This window comes from Vicia villosa, linkage group LG4 (assembly GCF_029867415.1).
Source record: "Vicia villosa cultivar HV-30 ecotype Madison, WI linkage group LG4, Vvil1.0, whole genome shotgun sequence".
Taxonomy (NCBI): Eukaryota; Viridiplantae; Streptophyta; class Magnoliopsida; order Fabales; family Fabaceae; genus Vicia; species Vicia villosa.
This window is the reverse complement of record NC_081183.1, coordinates 56343360-56363737: the sequence shown is the minus strand read 5'-3', so window position 1 is coordinate 56363737 and position 20378 is coordinate 56343360. Positions and strand designations below refer to the sequence as shown.

At 35.1% G+C, this 20378-nt stretch overlaps 1 protein-coding gene across 1 annotated transcript; it reads left to right on the top strand.

The window, feature by feature from the left end:
* Positions 1 to 10341: 10341 nt before the first annotated feature.
* Positions 10342 to 12970, top strand: LOC131599177 (glycosylinositol phosphorylceramide mannosyl transferase 1-like). Its single transcript, XM_058871619.1, has 6 exons — positions 10342 to 10525; positions 10827 to 10990; positions 11105 to 11175; positions 11635 to 12075; positions 12335 to 12401; positions 12619 to 12970. Exons 1-4 carry the CDS (start codon positions 10484 to 10486, stop codon positions 11793 to 11795), a joined length of 438 nt encoding a protein of 145 aa, XP_058727602.1. The 5' UTR covers positions 10342 to 10483; the 3' UTR covers positions 11796 to 12075; positions 12335 to 12401; positions 12619 to 12970.
* Positions 12971 to 20378: the final 7408 nt, after the last annotated feature.

Sequence of the window (20378 nt, the reverse complement as noted above, 5' to 3'; positions counted from 1 at the left end):
ACAAAATTTTATCAAATATTTGATTGATTGGCTGAATGGAAATCAAAGATAAATCACATCTTTTTATTTTCCTCCCAAATCTTTGATTTTAGCCATAATTTTAATGAATAAAATTCAATAAAAAATTAAATAATAATCATAAATTCGTGGCTTTGGACTTGGAGCTTCTAGATGACCTATGGATCAAGTTTGAATCAAAATAGATTGGGCCCATTTGCAAAAAGTTTCAAGTTTCTTCATATTTTTCCCTCCAAAATAATCCAACTTTGACAAGGCCTATCTCTCTCAATTTTTGAAGTATGGAAGAGTTCTAGGACTTTTTAGAAACCTTGGGGAGTCATCTAACCAGTGTCTTTGGTCTCATATCAAAATTATTTTCCATGCTCATTTTATGTCCTTTTGAAAAAAGTGTCTTCTTGTTGACTTTCGAAAAGGACCTATAATGTTTTAGTCCATATCTCTCAAATGAAGCATTTCTGGACTTGGCATGTGAGAGACAATTTTGTAGAGAATCAAATTTCCTTCAAAATGAGCTATGGATGGGAAATTTTTGATGTTCCATGTGAAAGTTATGGCTGGTCAAAGTTCAGATGACTTTTCCTATACAAAACCCTAATTTATAAACTTTTTGAATTGTTGATTTTTGATCTTTCCTTGATGAACCATGATCAAGTCTTGATCAAATGGTGAATGATACTTCAATATGAGGATCTTGACAAAAAATCAGGAGTTTTGACTTTACTTTGACCACAGTTGACTTTCAGGTTAACTTAGTCGACTGTTGACTTTCTGAACAATTGAGTGATCAATCTTTTGAGATGAGACTTGATACTTGTCATGGAGATGATGTGGGATATATTGAGCCATATGAGATGCTTTAGAGCCATTGATTCACTGATTTTCCTTTGAATAAGTCAAACCCTAGTTTCAGAGCCTTGTATAGGAGAAAGTGTCTATGAGCTTTGTGTATTGATTTGAGTTTGTGTAAGAGAAATAGTATGGGAAAATTTTGGGGTATGACAACATGAACCGCATTTTCCATGAGTATCTGGATCGTTTTATGCTGGTGTTCATTGATGACATTTTTATTTACTCTAAATCAGAATCAGATCATGTTGAGCATTTGAAGTTGGTATTGCAAGTCTTGAAAGAGAAGAAGTTGTATGCTAAGTTGTCTAAGTGAGAGTTATGGTTGAAAGCGGCTAGCTTCCTTGGTCATGTCATTTCGGGTGATGGTATTGCCATGGATCCGTCTAAAGTTGATGCCGTGTTGAGATGGGAAACTCCTAAGTCGGCTACCCAGATTTGAAGCTTTTTGGGATTAGCCGGTTATTATAGAAGGTTCATTGAAGGTTTCTCTATGTTAGCCATTCCGTTGACCAAGTTGACTTGTAAGGGTAAAGTTTTCGTATGGGATGCTTCGTGTGAAGAGAGCTTTGTTGAGTTGAAGAAAAGGTTGACGTCGACACCAATTATGATATTGCCTAATCCGAAAGAATCGTTCGTGGTTTATTGTGATGCTTCTAAGATGGGTTTAGGAGGTGTGCTCATGAAAAATGGTAAGGTTGTTGCTTATGCATCAAGACAGTTGAGAGTTCATGAGAAGAACTACCCTACATGATTTGGAACTTGCTGCTGTAGTGTTCGTGTTGAAGATTTAGAGGCATTAACTTTATGGTTCTAGATTTGAGGTATTTAGTGACCATAAGAGCTTGAAGTATTTGTTTGATCAGAAGGAATTAAATATGAGACAAAGAAGGTGGTTAGAACTGTTGAAGTATTATGATTTCAGTTTGAATTATCATCTAGGAAAGGCTAATGTTGTTGCCGATGCTTTGAGTCGCAAGATTTTGCATATGTCGGCAATGATGGTTAAGGAGTTAGAATTAATTGAGCAATTTCGAGATATGAGTTTGGTATGTGAAGTGACTCCTAAGAGTGTTCGTTTGGGTATGTTGAAGATTAACAATGATTTTCTGGATAGTGTCAGAAGCCCAGAGGTTGGATGTGAAATTGGTTGATTCGATGATTGGAGTAGATCAAGTTGAGAATGGTGATTTCAAGTTGGATGCGCACGGTGTGTTGAGGTTCTGTGATCGGATTTGTATTCCTGAAGATGTGGATTTCAAGGTCATAGAAGTAATTTGAGTATTCATCCCGGAACTACAAAGATGTACCAAGATTTGAAGAATTTGTTTTGGTGGCCTGGAATGAAGTGTGACATAGCTCAGTTTGTGTACGCATGTTTGACTTGTCAAAAGTCGAAGTTCGAACATCAGAAGCCTGCTGGTTTGATGCAACCGTTAGAAGTTCCTGAATGGAAATGGGATAGCATTTATATGGATTTCGTGACAGGTTTTGCCGAATACCGTGAGAGGACATGTTTCGATTTGGGTGATTGTTGATAGGCTTACGAAGTCGGCGCATTTCATACCTATTAACATCACTTATCCGGTTTCGAAGTTGGCAGAGATTTATGTCCGTGTGATTGTGAAGTTGCATGGTGTTCCTTTGTGTATCATTTCGGATAGAGATCCAAGGTTCACTTCAGATTTTTGGAAGAGTTTGCTAGAGGCATTGGGTTCTATGTTGAGGTTGAGTTCGGCGTATCATCCTCATACCGATGGTCAAACGGAGAGAACGATTCAATCTTTGGAGGATTTGTTGAGATCTTGTGTTCTTGAGCAGGGAGGTACGTGGGATACTTATCTTCCATTGATCGAGTTTACATACAACAATAGTTACCATTCGAGTTTTGGAATGGCACCTTTTGAGGCATTTCTATGGTCAGAGATGTAGGACTCCGTTGTGTTGGCATGAATCTGGTGAGAGAGTAGTACTTGGACCTGAGGTTGTTCGAGAGACTACTGAGAAGGTTAAGTTGATCCGTGAGAAGATGAAGGCTTCTCAGAGTAGGCAGAAGAGTTACCATGATAAGAGGAGGAAGATTTGGAATTCCAAGCTGGTGATCATGTATTTTTAAGAGTTACGCCAACGACTGGTGTGGGAAGAGCCTTAAAGTCGAAGAAGCTGACTCCTCGTTTTATCGGACCATATCAGATTTCCGAGAGAGTTGGTAATGTGGCGTATAGAGTGGCCTTACCGCCTAATCTTTCGAATTTGCATGACGTGTTTCATGTGTCGCAACTTCGAAAGTATGTTTCGGATCCTTCGCATGTGATTCATATGGACGATGTGCAAGTGCGGGATAACCTCATAGTGGAGACTATACCTATAAGGATCGAGGATCGTGAGACGAAGACACTTAGAGGCAAAGAGATTGCTTTGGTAAAGGTCGTTTGGTCGAGTGCTACCAGTGAAAGTTTGACGTGGGAGTTGGAGAGCAAGATGCGCGAGTCGTATCCAGAGTTGATTTCTTGAGGCAATTTTCGAGGACGAAAATATTCTAAGTGGGGGAGAGTTGTAACACCCGTTTTTAGTTTGCGTGTTTTATTTAATTATGTCGTGTTATGATATGTGTTTTGTTTTACTAATTATGTGTTAATTATGTGCTTATCAGATATTTGTGTGATTTTTGAGTATTAATTAGCATATTATATAAGTTAATGAGCTAGTAGTATTATTGGGCTTAAGGTAGCATTAGTAAGTGTAGGGTGCGATTTAAGGCCCATTAGTAATGAGAAAGATAGTAATTTAAACAAAACAAGGGTTTTAGGGGTTTTAGACTTAGAAGCTCATTTTGACAAAGTTGTGAAAGAAGAAGAGAGAAGAGAAGAGTGAAGAGAAAGAGGGGAATCTCAATATTAAAGCTAGAGTTGTCTTCAATCCAAAACCTAAGGTAAGGGTGGGATTCTTTCATGCTAAAGGGATGTATGATGATGTTTTGGGTGGGATTTGATTGTATGTTTGTATCCATGGAAGTTGTGTGTAGAGATGTTAGAGTTTATGAACAAAATGCCTGAATTAATGATTTGAAATGTGTTTTAATTGATATGTAGTGATGAATGATGGTAGATTTCGTGCTTATACCTGGTTAATTGATGTTTAGAATGAGTTATGGGTGAAGGGAGGGGGATTATGCAGGTCTGATAATGTTACTGAATTTCTGCAAAATCACGCCTCCGCTAAGCGGACCTTGCTTTGCATTTCACTTATGTCTCGGGTCGTTAGTGCTCCGCTAAGCGGACCTTGTTTTTAGTTCGCTTCTGGACCCCTTCGCTAAGCGGACCCTGTTTCACAAATTTTGTTCCAACTTTAAAATGACGTATCTTTTGAACCGTGACTCTTTTATAAGTACCATTTGAACCTATGTGAAGCTTTAATGTTTGTCTTTCCGCAGTATATGCTTTGAATAACTTTGGAAACTCTTTTGAATCTTTCTCGAATTGGATTTTTATAAGATGTATATGTTGTTGTGAGATGATTCATTGTTGTATGATGGTACAACATAGCGACGTGATTGTGAGGTGATGAATTACTACAAAAGTAACGATGTTTAGACGATGTTTGGATGATGTTGTTGCATGATGTGAATATGTGATTTGTGGATGTATGTCATGTGTCGCATCCATTGCATAAGTGTCTTTTAGCCTGAGAATGGCAACGACTATTAGCCTGAAAGATGGCAACGACTATTAGCCTGAAAGATGACAACGACGATGGCCCAATGGCAATGTTTGAGATGGGAGTTTACTCCAATGGTACCACATGCATTTGCATTGTTCGAGTTGCATAAGTAGAGTCGCATAAGAGTCATAATTGGATATTTCTGTGTGCATAATGTGAATGCTAACTGGTTATGGAGTGCTAATTATTCCATTGATTATGTGTGATAATTAACTATGTATGTCTAATTGAACTGGATGTGAATGTTGTTGGTGACTCAATGAATGTTGTTAATTATGATACATGTTATGTGGTGGAAAGTGGTGACCAAATGTATGATTATTTCTCTGCTTTGAATATTATCATACGCTCCTTTATAATGAACGATATCTCACCCCTTATGTTTGAATGTTACCCTTCGTATGTAACGTGCAAGTAATGACGCAGTGTAGTCGTGTACCTATAGCTTGAGTCGGTGTGTGTCGATGCTCTGATATGTAGCACTCGGGGGACGTTGGATTACTTGTTTATGTTTTCTTTCTTATTATTTATCTTTGTTAAACTTCACCTTTATGTTATATTGAGGTTGTTGGATATATTGGGCCATGTGGCCATGATGTTATGATTTATATTGTTATTGATACTTGATTTCCGCTGCGATGCGAGTACTTATTGGATGACAATGATTAACTATTTCGATATTGTTCTCCTATATGTGTGTTATGTATCTAAGTAACTGAGCATGATATGAGTATGTGATTTTTGTTGTTTAAAATGTGACACTCCAAATCGTTACGTTCTATTTGCTTTGAAATTTTGTACTCTGATATTTCCTATTAATTGCGGGGTAGATTTGAGGTGTTACACTAGTAATATTAGTAAGACCATGTTAGTAATGGTATTAGCATATAAAAGTCGTTGTAATAATGATGTGTGTTAATTTGGGGAGTTGCAGGTGTTGTTGCTATAGTTGTTATGTTGTGGTGGTTGATAATTGTTGAAAATATATTATAGTTGTTAATAATTGTGTTGTTGTTGTTATGTGATTGTTGTTGATATTTGTTAATGTCGTTGTGTTGTGGTTGTTGTTATGTTGCCTCTAATTATTGGCAAGACTGAGTTGTAGGTTTATGGTCAGTGTTGATTTGTTGTTGAGTTATTGTGATGTTGTCTCTAATTATTGGCAAGACTAGGTTGTTGTTATTGTGTTGTGTTGTTGTTGTGGTGTTCGTGACGTTGTCGCATACATAGCATATCAAGTTAGGGGCTTATGCTCTGTAAGTTGCCTTGGATTAGCAAAAGTTTAAAGTTGAAGTCTTATGCCTTATTGACGCCTCTATTAATTGGCGGTTTCTAAGTTGGGAGTTTTGCTCCATTGGTACCACATGCATATGCATTCTAACGAGTCACATTCCACGTCGTATATTTTAGTTGTTGTGTTGATAAATTATTTTTCGTATATTGTTGATGTTTATGTTGTGGTTGATGTTGCTTGGCAAGTTGGGAAGCGATTGTCTTTGTATAATTTGATTCAAATATATGATTTATCATACACTCAATTATATGGTTTGATATCTCACCCCTTCTGTTTGAATGTTACCCCTACGTTGGTAACGCGCAGGTAATCCAGAGTGAAGGCTGTTTATCTTCATTAGTTTAAGTTGGTGCTCTGATACGTAACACTCGGGGGGGATGAATGCATGATGTTTTATTGTTGAATTTACTTCAGTTGTTGAATCTTAAGTTGATTACATGAAATAATTGTTGTTATGAAGTTGTTTTTAGTTGAACAAAAAATGTTATGTAATTATGCTGAAGTTTGCGAATCCGCTGCGTAGTATTAATAAAAGTTGTTGTTAATTGTTCATCCAAGTTTTAAAGTGTTATGTATCTGTACCACATGCGATTAAATTATATATTGATTATTTTTAAAGTAGAAAACTGTAGCACCTCATTTACATGTTGAAACTTTGTAACCCTGATTTTATTATTATTCGTCGGGTAGAAATGAGGTGTTACACAACCAATCATAATTTTTTTATTAATTAAATAATAAAAATAAAATTATCTCTCTCCTTCGTTATCACAACCACCGCATGTTGTCAGTTTAAAACAAAATTACATTTTAAATAAATTTAAATTTTCTCTCTTCTTATTAGTTCTTCCTAAATATATGAATTTAGGTTCGTTTCCATGCAAGTATTTCTTACCATTTAGTGCTATTTTTCTAGATGGCTTCTAAGATGAGGGTCCCTAGCCAGTGCACCATGTTTTATTCTTTTTAGATAAAAAAACCATACATTCATTAGATTATACTTCAATAAATCAAATCTCTAGCAAAATTGAAGACAAAAGTAAACTAAAATCATGGAAATATAAATTGAAAATAGATGGGAAAAAAAGGGATCATTGTCCCTATCTTCTCAATTCCCACATGTCTATCACAATTCAATTTGTAAGTTTCAAAATAATTAAACAACTAGTCTTTTGCACAATATATCCTTCTATAAATATTTTTTTACTTCATGATTGATGAAAAATTAAGGAGAAGTCAAAGAAGTAAATATATAAACTTAATAATTCATAACAATTTTATAATCAATTTCCCTCACCATAATCCAAATCTCAAGATAAAATTTTTTTCACCCAGTAGCACCGTCATGACACTCAAGAATTGCATTTTTAAGCAACCAAGTTGAACCATGTTCATATTCTTTAATAAGTAAGGATTTTTCACTTGTGTTTTTTTGTGAGTGATTATTTTGATTGCAAAATTATAATTCATTTGATTTGAAATTTCCATTGTTTGTTGTCCTAACTCTTCACGGTAGAATGCATGAAAACTCATTCCACTGTTTACAAAGAAATGATAAGTAGAGGAGAGAGAAGATAAAATTTGGTGTGAAAAGGTTCATCATAAGTTTTGATAAAGCAATATAATCCAACAGTTTTTAGGTGTGGTTCATCATGAACCACTTACTGGTTGGTTCACCTTAGACACCATCATTTTTCTGTAATCAACTATTGACCTATTATTTCAACGAGTTACTCATATTCCATTATCAACCATTTGTTCTAACCTTATTTCACGCTCCTTTTCTTATTCAATATTTAAACTTTTCATCATTCCTTTCTCTCTTTCTATCCGCAAGATTATTTCAGTGTTCTTCGTCATTCACTGTTATGTGCAAAGAATTTTCATCGTTGTCGTATCTTTTCACTGCCCTCTATTCACCATCTCCTCGATAATCTTTGGTAAAGCTAAGCTATGAATTGTAGAAATTATTAATTCGTTTCATTCTATTGTTCTCTATCTGTCTAATTTTTAAGATACAATGTCTTTAGGGTTAAATATACATTCTTCCTTGTCATTGTAGCGAGTTTTAATTTTTTCCCCTATAAATTTTTTTTTGATTTCTCCCTTATAATATTTTATTTTGAATTCTCCCACGCGTACAATTTTAACACTGAAATTGGGGGGTAAATCAAATTTTTTTTTCTACAAAGGGTAACTTGTGCCCTTAGGAGGTAAAAAAAAAATAGAATTTTCACATTTCAAGGGGGATCCAAATTTTATTTTATAGTGATAAAATGAATCTCGCCGCAGGGGAAAACGTATATTAACCCATGTTTTTATGTGTGGTGGTATTATTGTGAAGTGCATTTTAGATGTTTTATAATATGTGAGTATCATTGTTATGTCCTTTTTAAGCTGAATTTATGATATATTGTTATGACTCTTTAACTAGAATGTAAATCATGTTTAAGTTACTATAGAGTTCTTTATTTATGAATCACATCTAGTTGATTCTAGAGTGAAAAAGCAAAGATGACCTCAAGTCATTTGCTCTCTTTTAATTTATTCTCATTTCGTGTATTTGTTTTGATTAGCATGTTATCGCTTCCACTGTTTTTAATTTGTTTGAAATCAAACTTACATATGACTATAGGAAAATCATGTGAAATGGTTTCTCCATTAGTGATGTCAACTTTATTTTTTAAAATTCTCCACCTTTGTAGACAACATTTTGGAAAAGTTAACCTAATGTAATATGTAGAATGAAAAGTGCATTATAACAAAAAAATAATAATTTAGATTTGAAAAAATATCCTTAAGCAGCTGTGCAGCAGCTCTATTAATAGGAAAATCATCTCTTGCATCCATGTCTGTCCAATTTCCTTCACCGCATTTCTGAATAGCAGCTTGTAATTCTATGTCCTCTTCTTTGTCCATCCTCCTATTTTCTTTGATCGAAGAAACATCGACAATTATTGGAAAAGTAATGTTTGCCTCTTCTATCAAATCAGATGGGGGAACTTTTATAGGTAATATGGAGTTTCAATTATTGAGCTAGTTGGTGCATATTTACTCATTGAAACAGATTCAATCATTATCCATTTAATAAATAATTCTCAAATTAAGTCAATGGATTCAAATTATAATGAATTACATAATCTATTGAGAGATTGTGAATCTTTAGCTTCGTCTTCTTGTCTTCGACTGTAATTAGCAAGGGGGAGCAGTCAAGATCAGCTTCAAGTAGTTTTTTTAAAGCATAATTGTTGTTGTTTTTAAGCCGATTACTAGCAGCCAATCTTCAATTTAGAGTGTTGCGGTGCATCCGGTTTTTTTCTCATGGTATGGTATGAGTGTGTCGATTTGTAACTTTATGTTTAGTCCTCTTTTATATTTTGAATTTGGGTGTGTCAGTTTATCTCCTGTTTGTAGCATAGTGGTTTAAGCCTTAGTTGTCTTTTTCTGTTTTTTTTCGATTCTTTTGGTTATCCGTTTGGGTGTGTCGATTAACACATTTCACGATACATATATATAGAGGTGAATTCTAATCTACCCAACTCAAAAAGTTGGATAAAGTTATCTCCAATGTAAAATGTCTTGCAAACATCAAATAATTGTATTATTTTATAATTAATTAAATATGTTTAAATTAAATAAGATCTTCTGATTGATTGAAGATACGGTACCCAACTTTTTGAGATGGATAGAAAAGTCACGTTACATTGAAATGACTTAGAAAAATAAATAGAGAACTTAATATCAACTACATGGAATTTTATTTCTAACATAGACCTTAATTGCTTGGGTGATTTAATACTATCAAAAGAATTAGGGAAATTCTACGGTGCATTCGCCCATTTGACTTCAGTGGTGAAGTCACTGCCTGACCAATCAGAATTAAGCCCTAAGCCCTAATAGTGCCACAGTGGACTGAAGCATTAAATGACCCTTATTGACACTTACTGGTGGTAATTTTATAGTTTGTATATTGCAACTTAGTCCCTAACATATTAATATTGTTTTTAAAATTTAATATTTATTAAAAGATCAATTAAAATAAAATAAATTATATCCACATCTTCCTCACTTCATCATCACCGTATTTACCTTCTCTTTTCACACTGAAACACAGAAATCCCCCACCCTCAAGAACCCTAATCCCTAATCGTCATTTTTGCGCTTTCATCTCACAACGTAATTCTCGAATTCCACATCCACCGTCAATGATTCCTCACAACCCAAACCACCTCCACCCTCTGATTCCACCACCTCATCACAACCCGAACCGCCACCAATCCATCAATTCCCGAATCACTGCCACCGTCCCATTCCGCCATCATTTGTCCTCGACTTGATTCAGTACATATTGTATGGAGTGAACCCGATCCTCAATCAGAAAGTCTTCTAAAATTTCTGCACCAAGCTGTAAAATCCAAGTGTAGAGACAGACAATATGTGAAGCTGAGGTTTGATATCAACAAAGAAGACAGTTTGAACAACAGATTTAAAGAAATTACAGATTTGGAGACTGATGTTGTCTTTTCTATTGACGATGATGTCATATTTCCTTGCTCTTCAGTGGAATTTGCATTTGATGTTTGGCAAAGTGCGCCAGATGCAATGGTGGGGTTTGTACCTCGTGTACATTGGGTGGATTCATTGGTATGGTTTTTTTTTACTTGATAATTGTCCATTATCCTTTATAATTTGGTTGCTCGATATTTCTTTTATGCCGCTGCTTTGTATATCACATATGTGATTTTGTTTCTAAAGCTGACCCTCATCGTAATCTGGGGACATAAGCTACTAGTCATGTTTGATGCATCTTTAAACCTAATGTGAACCTACGATTAATGTCTGTTAGGTTTGGTATATCTTTTTTCCCATGATTAGTTCAGAGAGATGAAAAATATCAAAAAAAACTCGTAAGTCTAATCTTTTAAGTTATTCAATGTTCTTGCAGAATGGTGAAGACAACAAGTTTAGATATGGTGGATGGTGGTCTGTGTGGTGGACGGGTACATATAGCATGGTGCTCTCCAAGGCAGCATTCTTTCACAAAAAGTATTTCAGTCTCTACACAAATGAGATGCCATCGTCGATTAGAGAATATGTAACTAAGAACAGGTTTTTATCTGAACCGAACGCCCACCGACTACTTTTATTCTTATCAGATTTCAATCTTTCAAACTTTAGTTCCTGTTATTTTGTCAATTCTCAATAATTCAATTGATTTTCCAGGAATTGTGAAGATATTGCAATGTCTTTTCTTGTCGCAAATGCAACTGGTGCACCCCCTTTATGGGTTAAAGGTAATTTAACAATCTGTATCTTATTACATTTCCCGAAACTTCACTTCCTCAATGTATATGCGTGTTTTCCGTCGAAATATATTTAATGATAATGTTCTCCCATTAAGCTAATCTTCTTTCAGTGAATGCAAACCACGTCTTCGAAATCTTCTTATTGAATGCTAGAAGTATTTTGTAGTTTGTTCTGTTCATTTATATGCTATTTTTCCCTTTTCTCCTTCTTGAATAAGCTGGTGTTAGTTATCTTGTTAGCATACAAAAATGCGATAGCAGTAGCAGAAGGAAGTAGTTGATTGTAAAGTTTCATGCTAATGCTTGTTTTAATATTGTCCATTGTGGTAATAAAAATCGAACATTACTCTAATTGATTTGAAGCCATGTTGATATATGCCATTCATACTAAGATTATAGGTATGTATATGATGTTAATTAACTTGGTGGATTTTGTCTTTGTTACAGGCAAAATATATGAGATTGGATCTACAGGAATTAGTAGTTTGGGAGGTCATAGTATACGAAGATCAAAGTGTGTCAACATATTTACCGCCGAGTTTGGGCGGATGCCCTTGGTATATACTTCAGTGAAGGCAGTTGATAGTCGCAATGTCTGGTTTTGGTGATTAGTAGATTGTTATTTTCTTTACATTTTTAGAAAAATTCCACTATTGTCAATTAGTGTTCAGTAGCTAGTTGAGTTACCGCATTCATGTTAGTCATTCATGTTAATCAATAGAGCTGTATGATATTGAATCTTTTTATACACATAGTGATTTGATCTCTAGTGAGATCATTTAGAAAATATAATTGCACAATGATGTGTTTATTCACCCACTCAAATTTTAGACAGCTTTATAGCAGATCAACCATAAATCGATGGAGAATATGAAGAATATCATATTTGTAAGTTATCTAATTCTTCTATAGGAAAGCTAGTAGAATTGTCTTGTTGTCCACCAGTATTCCAAAGGAAACTAGCATACTTTGACAGAAAATAAGTGTTGCCAGGATCTGATTCCAATATCTCAATTCTGCTACCATTTGATTTGATGTAATTTTGTGATGTTTGTTTCAAACCGGTAATCTACGAGCTACTTAAGAACCTATCACTTATCTTTACATATTTTTTTCTTAGGTGTATTTGAATAATTTGTGGGTGTAGGTTTACAGCGTCAGTTGCAGGAACCTGTCCACCGTACGATCTCGAGGTTCCACCGTAAATTAAATTGGTAAGTAGAGATCGGTAATATTTCTGTTTAATTTTGTCGAGATATATACTTAAATGAAATCAAGGATTATGAAATGAAGAATTTAACGCTTTGAAGTTATTAATATAAGTTAATATTTGTATTGGCTTCATGAAATAAACTTGCTTACAGTTTCAACAATCCTTCAAATCACTGTGTTGATTTGTTCTAATGATGTTTAGTGGCTTTCACTCTTCAGGTTCAATATTTCTTTGTTGGTGTAAAGGTATTGTTCCATCTACTTGGAGATCCTATAACTCACGACGATACCTCTACCTGTATGAACATTATTGGATGTCACACGATTCTGTTAGAAATATGATGCTCATAGTGCCGGCGTCGTCCTCCTGTTGGCGGCGATTTTGTTCAATGGAGATGTTCATCAAGCAGCATACCGTATCCTGTCAGATTTTAGAAAAGGTAGGTTTGGTTGGACTACACTGGAGAGGCCTCCTAGGTGATGTCAAATGTTTGCTTTTAGAAGGAACACTCTGAAGCTAGAATTGAAAATTATGCTGGAGATTTCCAGGACCAGACCGAAGAACTCATCGAGTCATATCTCAATAGTCATGAAGGATGCAAACATTTTAGTATACAGATTGCAGCTCGAGCTTCCTCTAGTTCTTCGTCGTTGCTCATATCTTACTTAGAATTGTGTACATGTAAGTTGTACAGGTTTTAGTTCATGTATATGCTCACAGATAGCAGTCTCCTGATTAACAAGTGATGTGAAGTTGTATGATCAATGGATGAACAATCCTTCTGAAGCAAGCCTGCAGGTTATTGCAACCTAACTTTTGGCTTACATCATTTTTTTTGAAGTAGTGAATGAAAAGCCAAGCTTGTTGTATCAGGTTGATTCCACGGGTTATTTTGTTTGTTATTATTGTGTCAAAATACTCTTTGATGCACGTCTGATATGCAAGCAACTATGTGTAAATTTTAGGAACACTTTTTTTTTTGTGTAGAAAACTTTTGAAAAGCCAAATTATAATTTCAAGTGCAGGATAAATAGAAAAGAGCATTGTTAAATGTACCCACCTTACAATTGGTACATTTTCCTCATTTTGGAAAAAAACACATAGTTAACATAGGTACTATAAACTTCAGATTCATAAGACTCTAAACTTGTTAAAAAATTTGTTCCTAAAGTTTATGGTAAGAAAAACAAAAAGAGTATGAGATAGTATTTTAGTTATAAATAAATGTAGGTAATTAACACATCTATCTCTTTTATTTCATCCACATTTTAGTTAGAGTTTCTATAACTTTTCTGTGAATTGGATCGTTTAACTTTTATTTTTTTCTCTATCTTTCTCTCTATTTCTATCTTGATTTACTTTCTTTTACATCTTTTTCTCTTTAAAAACTTTGAGTTTATTATATATATTATTGAAGCATTTTGTTGAATGGATGTAATAGCCACCCTAGTGGCAAGCATGAGCGTTTTAAGGTTTTTACCCAAGAGGACGCGAGCTCGATCCACTGAGACTCCATTTTTTATTTTCTATGTTATTATTTTGGTTTTGTGTGATTTCTGACTGAATGTTTTAATATAATTTATTCCATTCATATTGTTGTCACCACAGGTGTGTGGTCTGGTGGTTAGCTTTAAGAAATGTTTTCTAAAGGTCTCCATTTCAAGCCTTGATTGTGACAAAAAATTAAGTTTTTATCATTTGTTTTATTTTCTTTGGTTTTTTAGCAAACTTCAACAATTTTTTTAATCAATCAAAACTTCTCATTTTGAGATGATTTTTTGCACATTTGTCATTGTCATTTATTATATCTATTTTATGATTATGTCAAAAAATCCCAAAAATATTTATTATTTGATCATTTTTCATTTAATTGAAAACAAGCCATTTTTAATGACTTCAAAACCTTTTCTTTTGGTTTTATTTTCAAAACTCTTGATTAAATATTTTTGGATTGATCAAGGCTCTTCTCATGGGATGCCATACTCCTTGTAAATATTTCTCACTTTTTGGCTTTGTTTATTTGGCTTTTAAAGACTTGTTTTTATGCTTTAATCATAAACATGTCCAAAAACCCTAATTCTTGTCGCTTTGACTTGAACTTTTGATTTCAACACATATAGTTGTTTGAAAACTCATATTTGATTGATCAATGGATATTTGAAGCACTTTTGATTTCAACTATGTGTGAACTATGATGGTCAACTATGAGTGAATAATGGATGATAGTCATAAGATGTTTGTCAATTATGTGGGAACCATGCCAGATGTGCATAAATGATGATCAACTATGTGTGAACTCTGAAAGATAGTCAATAGAAGATGGTCAACTATGTGTGAACTATGATTGTCAACTATGAGTGAACCATGGAAAATAGTCATTAGATGTTGGTCAACTATGTGGGAACCATGTCAGATATGCATAGATGCATATCAACTATGAGTGAACCATGTCAGGGAGTCAACTGATGCCGGTCGACTGTGTGTAAACCATGTTAGGGACGCACTGGTGATGTTCGACTATATGAGAACAATGTCAAGGAGTCAACTGATGATGACCCACTATGTGTGAACCATGTCAGGGATGGATAGGAGATAGTCAACTGTGTGTGAACCATGTTGCAGATGGAAAGGAGATGGTTAACTATGTGTGAACGATGTCAGAGATACATAGATGATGGTCAAATATGTGTGACCCATGGAAGATAGTCAACAAAATATGGTAAAATATGTGTGAACCATGTAATAGATGCATAAATGATTGTCAATTGTTTGTGAACTATGTAATATATGCATAGATGAAGTGTTAGAACAAGATTTGTTCTGATCAATATTCTTAGTTTTGATGATAACAAGGATATGAATTTTGGATAAGATAATGTGGTACTCTAATACATTGCAATTTCCCTTTCAGGAAATATATAAAGAGTATGCACAAATCAGCGCTCAGAAGCTTTGACTCAGAAGGTTCAGCATGCAACATCAGAACATGGTCTGGCAAGACATCAAAAGATGGTCAAGCATAATCAGAACATGGGTCTATGGAAGCATCAGAAGGAACTAAAGATCAGAAGCAGAAGTTGCTGAAGTCATGGTATCACGCTCAGAAGCACTTCAAGGTCAGAAGACAAGAAGATGCTCTACACCAAGCTGTTTGACTCTGCACCAAGCTGTTTGACTTTGATGATATTCAAGTTTTTAGACTACACTTATTCAAACCCCCCCCCCTTTCTAAGTGTTTTTATATCCTTCATGAAGGTCAACTATGTGTGAACTATGTCATAGATGCATAGATGAAGGTCAGCTATGTGTGAACCGTGTCAGAAATGCATTGATGATGGTCAACTATGTGTGAACCATAGAAAATTGTCAGTAAACGATGGTGAACCATGTCACAGATGCGTTGATGATGGTCAACTATGTGTGAATCATGTCAGAAATGCATTGATGACGGTCAACTATGTGTGAACCATGAAAAATAGGCAGTAGATGATGGTGAACCATGTCAGAGATGCATTGATGATGGTCAACTATGTGTGAACCATGGAAAATAGTCATTAGATGACGGTGAACCATATAAGAGATGCATTGATGATGATTAACTTTGTGTCAACTATGTCAGAAATGCATTGATGATGGTCGACTATGTGTGAACCACGTTAGAATTGCATTGATGACGGTCAAATTTGTGTTCACACATTGTTAACCATCATATGTTGACTACTTTTCATGGTTCACACATATTTGACCATCATCTATTGAATCTCTGACATGGTTCACTCATAGTTGACCATCATTTATGCATCTCTAACATATTTCACACATAGTTGATTATCATATATGGATCTCTGACATACTTCACACATAGCTGACCATCATCTATTGACTATCTTCGATGGTCAACTATGTGTGAACCATGTATGGGATGCATTGATGATAGTCAACTATGTGTGAACCATGTCAGACAGTCAACTAATGATGTACGACTATTAGTGAACCATGTCAGGGATGCATTGATGATGGTCAACCTATGTGTGAACCATGTTAGAGACGCATAGAAGACGATCGACTATATGTGAACCATGTAATAGATGCATAAATGATTGTCAACTGTTTGTGAACTATGTAATATATGCATAGATGAAGGTCAACTATGTGTGAATTATGTCATAGATGCATAGATGAAGGTCAACTATGTGTGAACCATGAAAGATAGTGTATAGAAGATGGTCAATTGTGTGTGAACTATGTCAGAGATGCATAGATGATGGTCAAATATGTATGAACCATGGAAGATAGTCAATATATGATGGTTAACTATGAATCATATTTTAGTGGATCAGAGTCAACTAAATGGGTCACATTGCAATGGATGTGAACCATGTCACGAAGTCAACTGATGATGACCGACTATGTGTGAATAATGGAAGATAGTCAACAAAAGATGGTCAATTATATGTGAACTATGTCAGAGATACATAAATGACAGTCAATTATGTGTGAACTATGCTCCTTTGAAAACATGCATGATTCCCACTAACGAACTGGAAGTTCTCTGTGAATCTGCTGTGGACTTCAACAACCTCATAGCAAATGGTTTTTTGTGTGACGCCAGAATATTAGAGCAATGGGAGTACAGAAGAGACTAGTGGCTGCTGCCCCTGGTTATGCTGGTTATCTTCTAGAGGGTGACAATGGTATCTATTATCATCCCCTCGGAAACTGTGTTGCTGCTGAGGAGAAAAAGTTTGTGGATGAATTGGAAGAAGCAAGAATTGTTGCTGCAATGGAAGCAAATCCTTGCAGGGAAATTGTGGTTTGGAAACCTCAATATCCTGTTCTGCTGGGAGATATCAAGACTCTCTTTGACTTTCTGAGGGAAAATCCTTCTGTGGAAGACCCAAGCTTGGTCAGTCCAGAAGTTGTTGACCCACCAGAAGTTGAAGGACCTTCTGCCCCTAGGAATCTTGCTGCCATTCTTCAGGCACTTGAAGATGGAGATTCTGAGGTTCCGGCTACAGAGTATGGAGATGCTTCTATGCAAGAAGCAGATGCTGATAATCATATTGCTGCAACAATTCCTGTTGAGGAAAATCCTGCAAATGATCTAACTATGGAAGTTGCGGATCACAATGCCATTCCTGTGGATAGAAGTTGTGAAGCTTCTTCTGATGAACCTTCCTGTCTTGCAAGGACTTTGGAAGTTATTCAGAAGAACCAGGAAGAGCAGAGATCAATCAACGCTGAGTTTCGTGCTTTCATGGAAAGGCAGAATGAGAGCAACAGTGGGATTCATGAGATGCTGGCCAAGATCATGTCGAAGCTATCCTCTTGTACTTCTGAACTTCTGTTTTCTTTGAGCTTAATGATAATTATCCCGTTTCTTCTATATGTTTGTCTTGTTTTTCATCTGAATCTTTTATGTTTTTGATGTTATGACAAAAAGGGGGAGAAATATGTGATAAATGATCTGATTTATTTTATCAGTTGCTGGGAGAAATGCTCCACATTTCTAACAGAACTTGCAAAGTTCTATGCTTTTGAGTGTTGTCTTGCAGGAATTGAAGATCCTTTTTAAAGCTCAACATGAGAAGCAAAGAGATGAGGAAAAGCAATTCTATAAAGAATCAAGCTTTTGGAAATTGAAGCAAGCTGAGTGCTAGAAAGCTTCAAGATCAGAAGCAAGAAGGAAGAATGTTCCGATATTCTGATGATAGAATATACTTTCATTCCTATTCCTTATATGTTCTGATGCATGTTTTTAGTTACAAAATATGCTCTGAAACATTATGTTCGTTTGCTCTGATACATATTATATGTTCTGAAACATATTCTATGTTCTGATTCATTCATGCTGACTTTTGTCGTTTAGTTTGTTCTGTAACATTTCAGGATGTAGAGATGCTCTGATGATGCTCTGGTACATTTAACAATGTTCTGATACAATCTAGCATGCAATGGTTCAAGAAGAAATTCAAGCTCTGAAGCTGTCCAATGGAAGCAAGAATCATAAGCTATGAATATTCTGAAGATCTAGGAAATTCAAGTTCTGAAGCTGTCCTATGGAAGCAAGAATCAGAAGTTGTGAATGTTCTGAAGATCTAAGCATATGTGAACGTCTCTACTGAAATACTCAGGGAAGTCTTTTATTTATAAAATTCTTCTAAGCATATGTGAACGTCTCTCTGATACATATTATATGTTCTGAAACATATTCTATGTTCTGATTCATTCATGCTGACTTTTGTCGTTTAGTTTGTTCTGTAACATTTCAGGATGTAGAGATGCTCTGAGGTGCATAGATGATGGTCAACTATGTCACTATGTGTGAACCCTGAAAGGTAGTCAACAAATGATGATCAACTATGTGTGAACCCTGAAAGGTAGTCAACAAATGATGATCAACTATGTGTGAACCCTGAAAGGTAGTCAACAAATGATGATCAACTATGTGTGAACCCTGAAAGGTAGTCAACAAATGATGATCAACTATGTGTGAACCATGTAATAGATGCATAGATGATTGTCAACTATGTGTGAACTATGTAATATATGCATAGATGAAGGTCAACGATATATGAATTATGTCATAAATGCATAAATGAAGGTCAACTATGTGTGAACCATGAAAGATAGTGTATAGAATATGGTCAACTATGTGTGAACTAAGTCAGAGATGCATAGATGATGGTCAATTATGTATAAACCATGAAAGAAAGTCAATAGATGATGGTTAACTATATGTGAATCATGGAAGAGATTCAACAAATAATGGTCAACTATGTCTGAACTATGCTTAGAGATGCATTGATGATGGTCAACCTATGTGTGAACCATGTCAGAGATGCATAGAAGACGGTCGACTATATGTGAACCATGTAATAGATGCATAGATGATTGTCAACTGTTTGTGAACTATGTAATATATGCATAGATGAAGGTCAACTATGTGTGAACTATGTCATAGATGCATAGATGAAGGTCAACTATGTGTGAACCATGAAAGATAGTGTATAGAAGACGGTCAATTGTATGTGAACTTTGTTATAGATAGTTAAAATATGATGGTAAACTATGTGTTAACCATGTCAAAGATTCATAAATGATGGTCAAATATGTGTGCATCATGTAAGACAGTCAATAAAAGATGGTTAACTATGTGTGAACCATGTCAGAGATTCATAAATGATGGTCAAATACGTGTGCACCATGTAAGACAGTCAATAGAAGATGGTCAATTATGTGTGAACTATGTTAGAGATTCATCAGATGATAGTCAATAGATGGCGGTCAATTATGTGTGAACCGTGGAAGATAGTTAATAGAAGATTATAAACTATGTGTGAATTATGTTAGAGATACATAGATGATGGTCAACTATGTGTGTCCCATGGAAGATAGTCAATCGAAGATGGTCAACTATGTGTGAACTATGTCAATGATGCATAGATAATAGTCATATATGTGTTCACACATAGTTTGACATCATAAGTTGACTTTCTGACATGGTTCACACATAATCGACCATCATTAAAGCATCACTGACTATCTTCCTGTTGACTATGACTTTTAACATGGTTTACACGTAGTTGACCATCACCTGTTGACAAACTTCCATGGTTCTCACATAGTTGACAATCGATAATGTTCGACTATGTGTGAACCATGTTACAGATGATCAGGAGATGGTCATCTATGTGTGACCCATGATAGAGAGTCGACGGATGATGTTTGACTATGTGTGAACCATGTTACAAATGAATAGTAGACGGTCAATTATGTGTGAGTCATGTCAGCAATGTCCGATGATGGTCAACTATGTATGAACCGTGGAAGAAATTCAAGAGATGATGGTCAAATATATGTAAACCATGGAAGATAGTTTATAGAAGATAGTCAGCTATGTGTGAACTATGTTAAAGATTTAATAGATGATGGTCAACTATGTGCGAATCTTGAAATAGATTAATCAGATAATGAT

Excerpts from the sequence above, each read along its gene's own strand:
- LOC131599177 (XM_058871619.1), top strand. The coding sequence starts at position 10,484 with ATGGTGGGGTTTGTACCTCGTGTACATTGGGTGGATTCATTG. Across the intron at positions 10,526-10,826 it reads TACATTGGGTGGATTCATTG|AATGGTGAAGACAACAAGTT; the intron begins GTATGGTTTTTT and ends ATGTTCTTGCAG. Across the intron at positions 10,991-11,104 it reads GAATATGTAACTAAGAACAG|GAATTGTGAAGATATTGCAA; the intron begins GTTTTTATCTGA and ends TTGATTTTCCAG.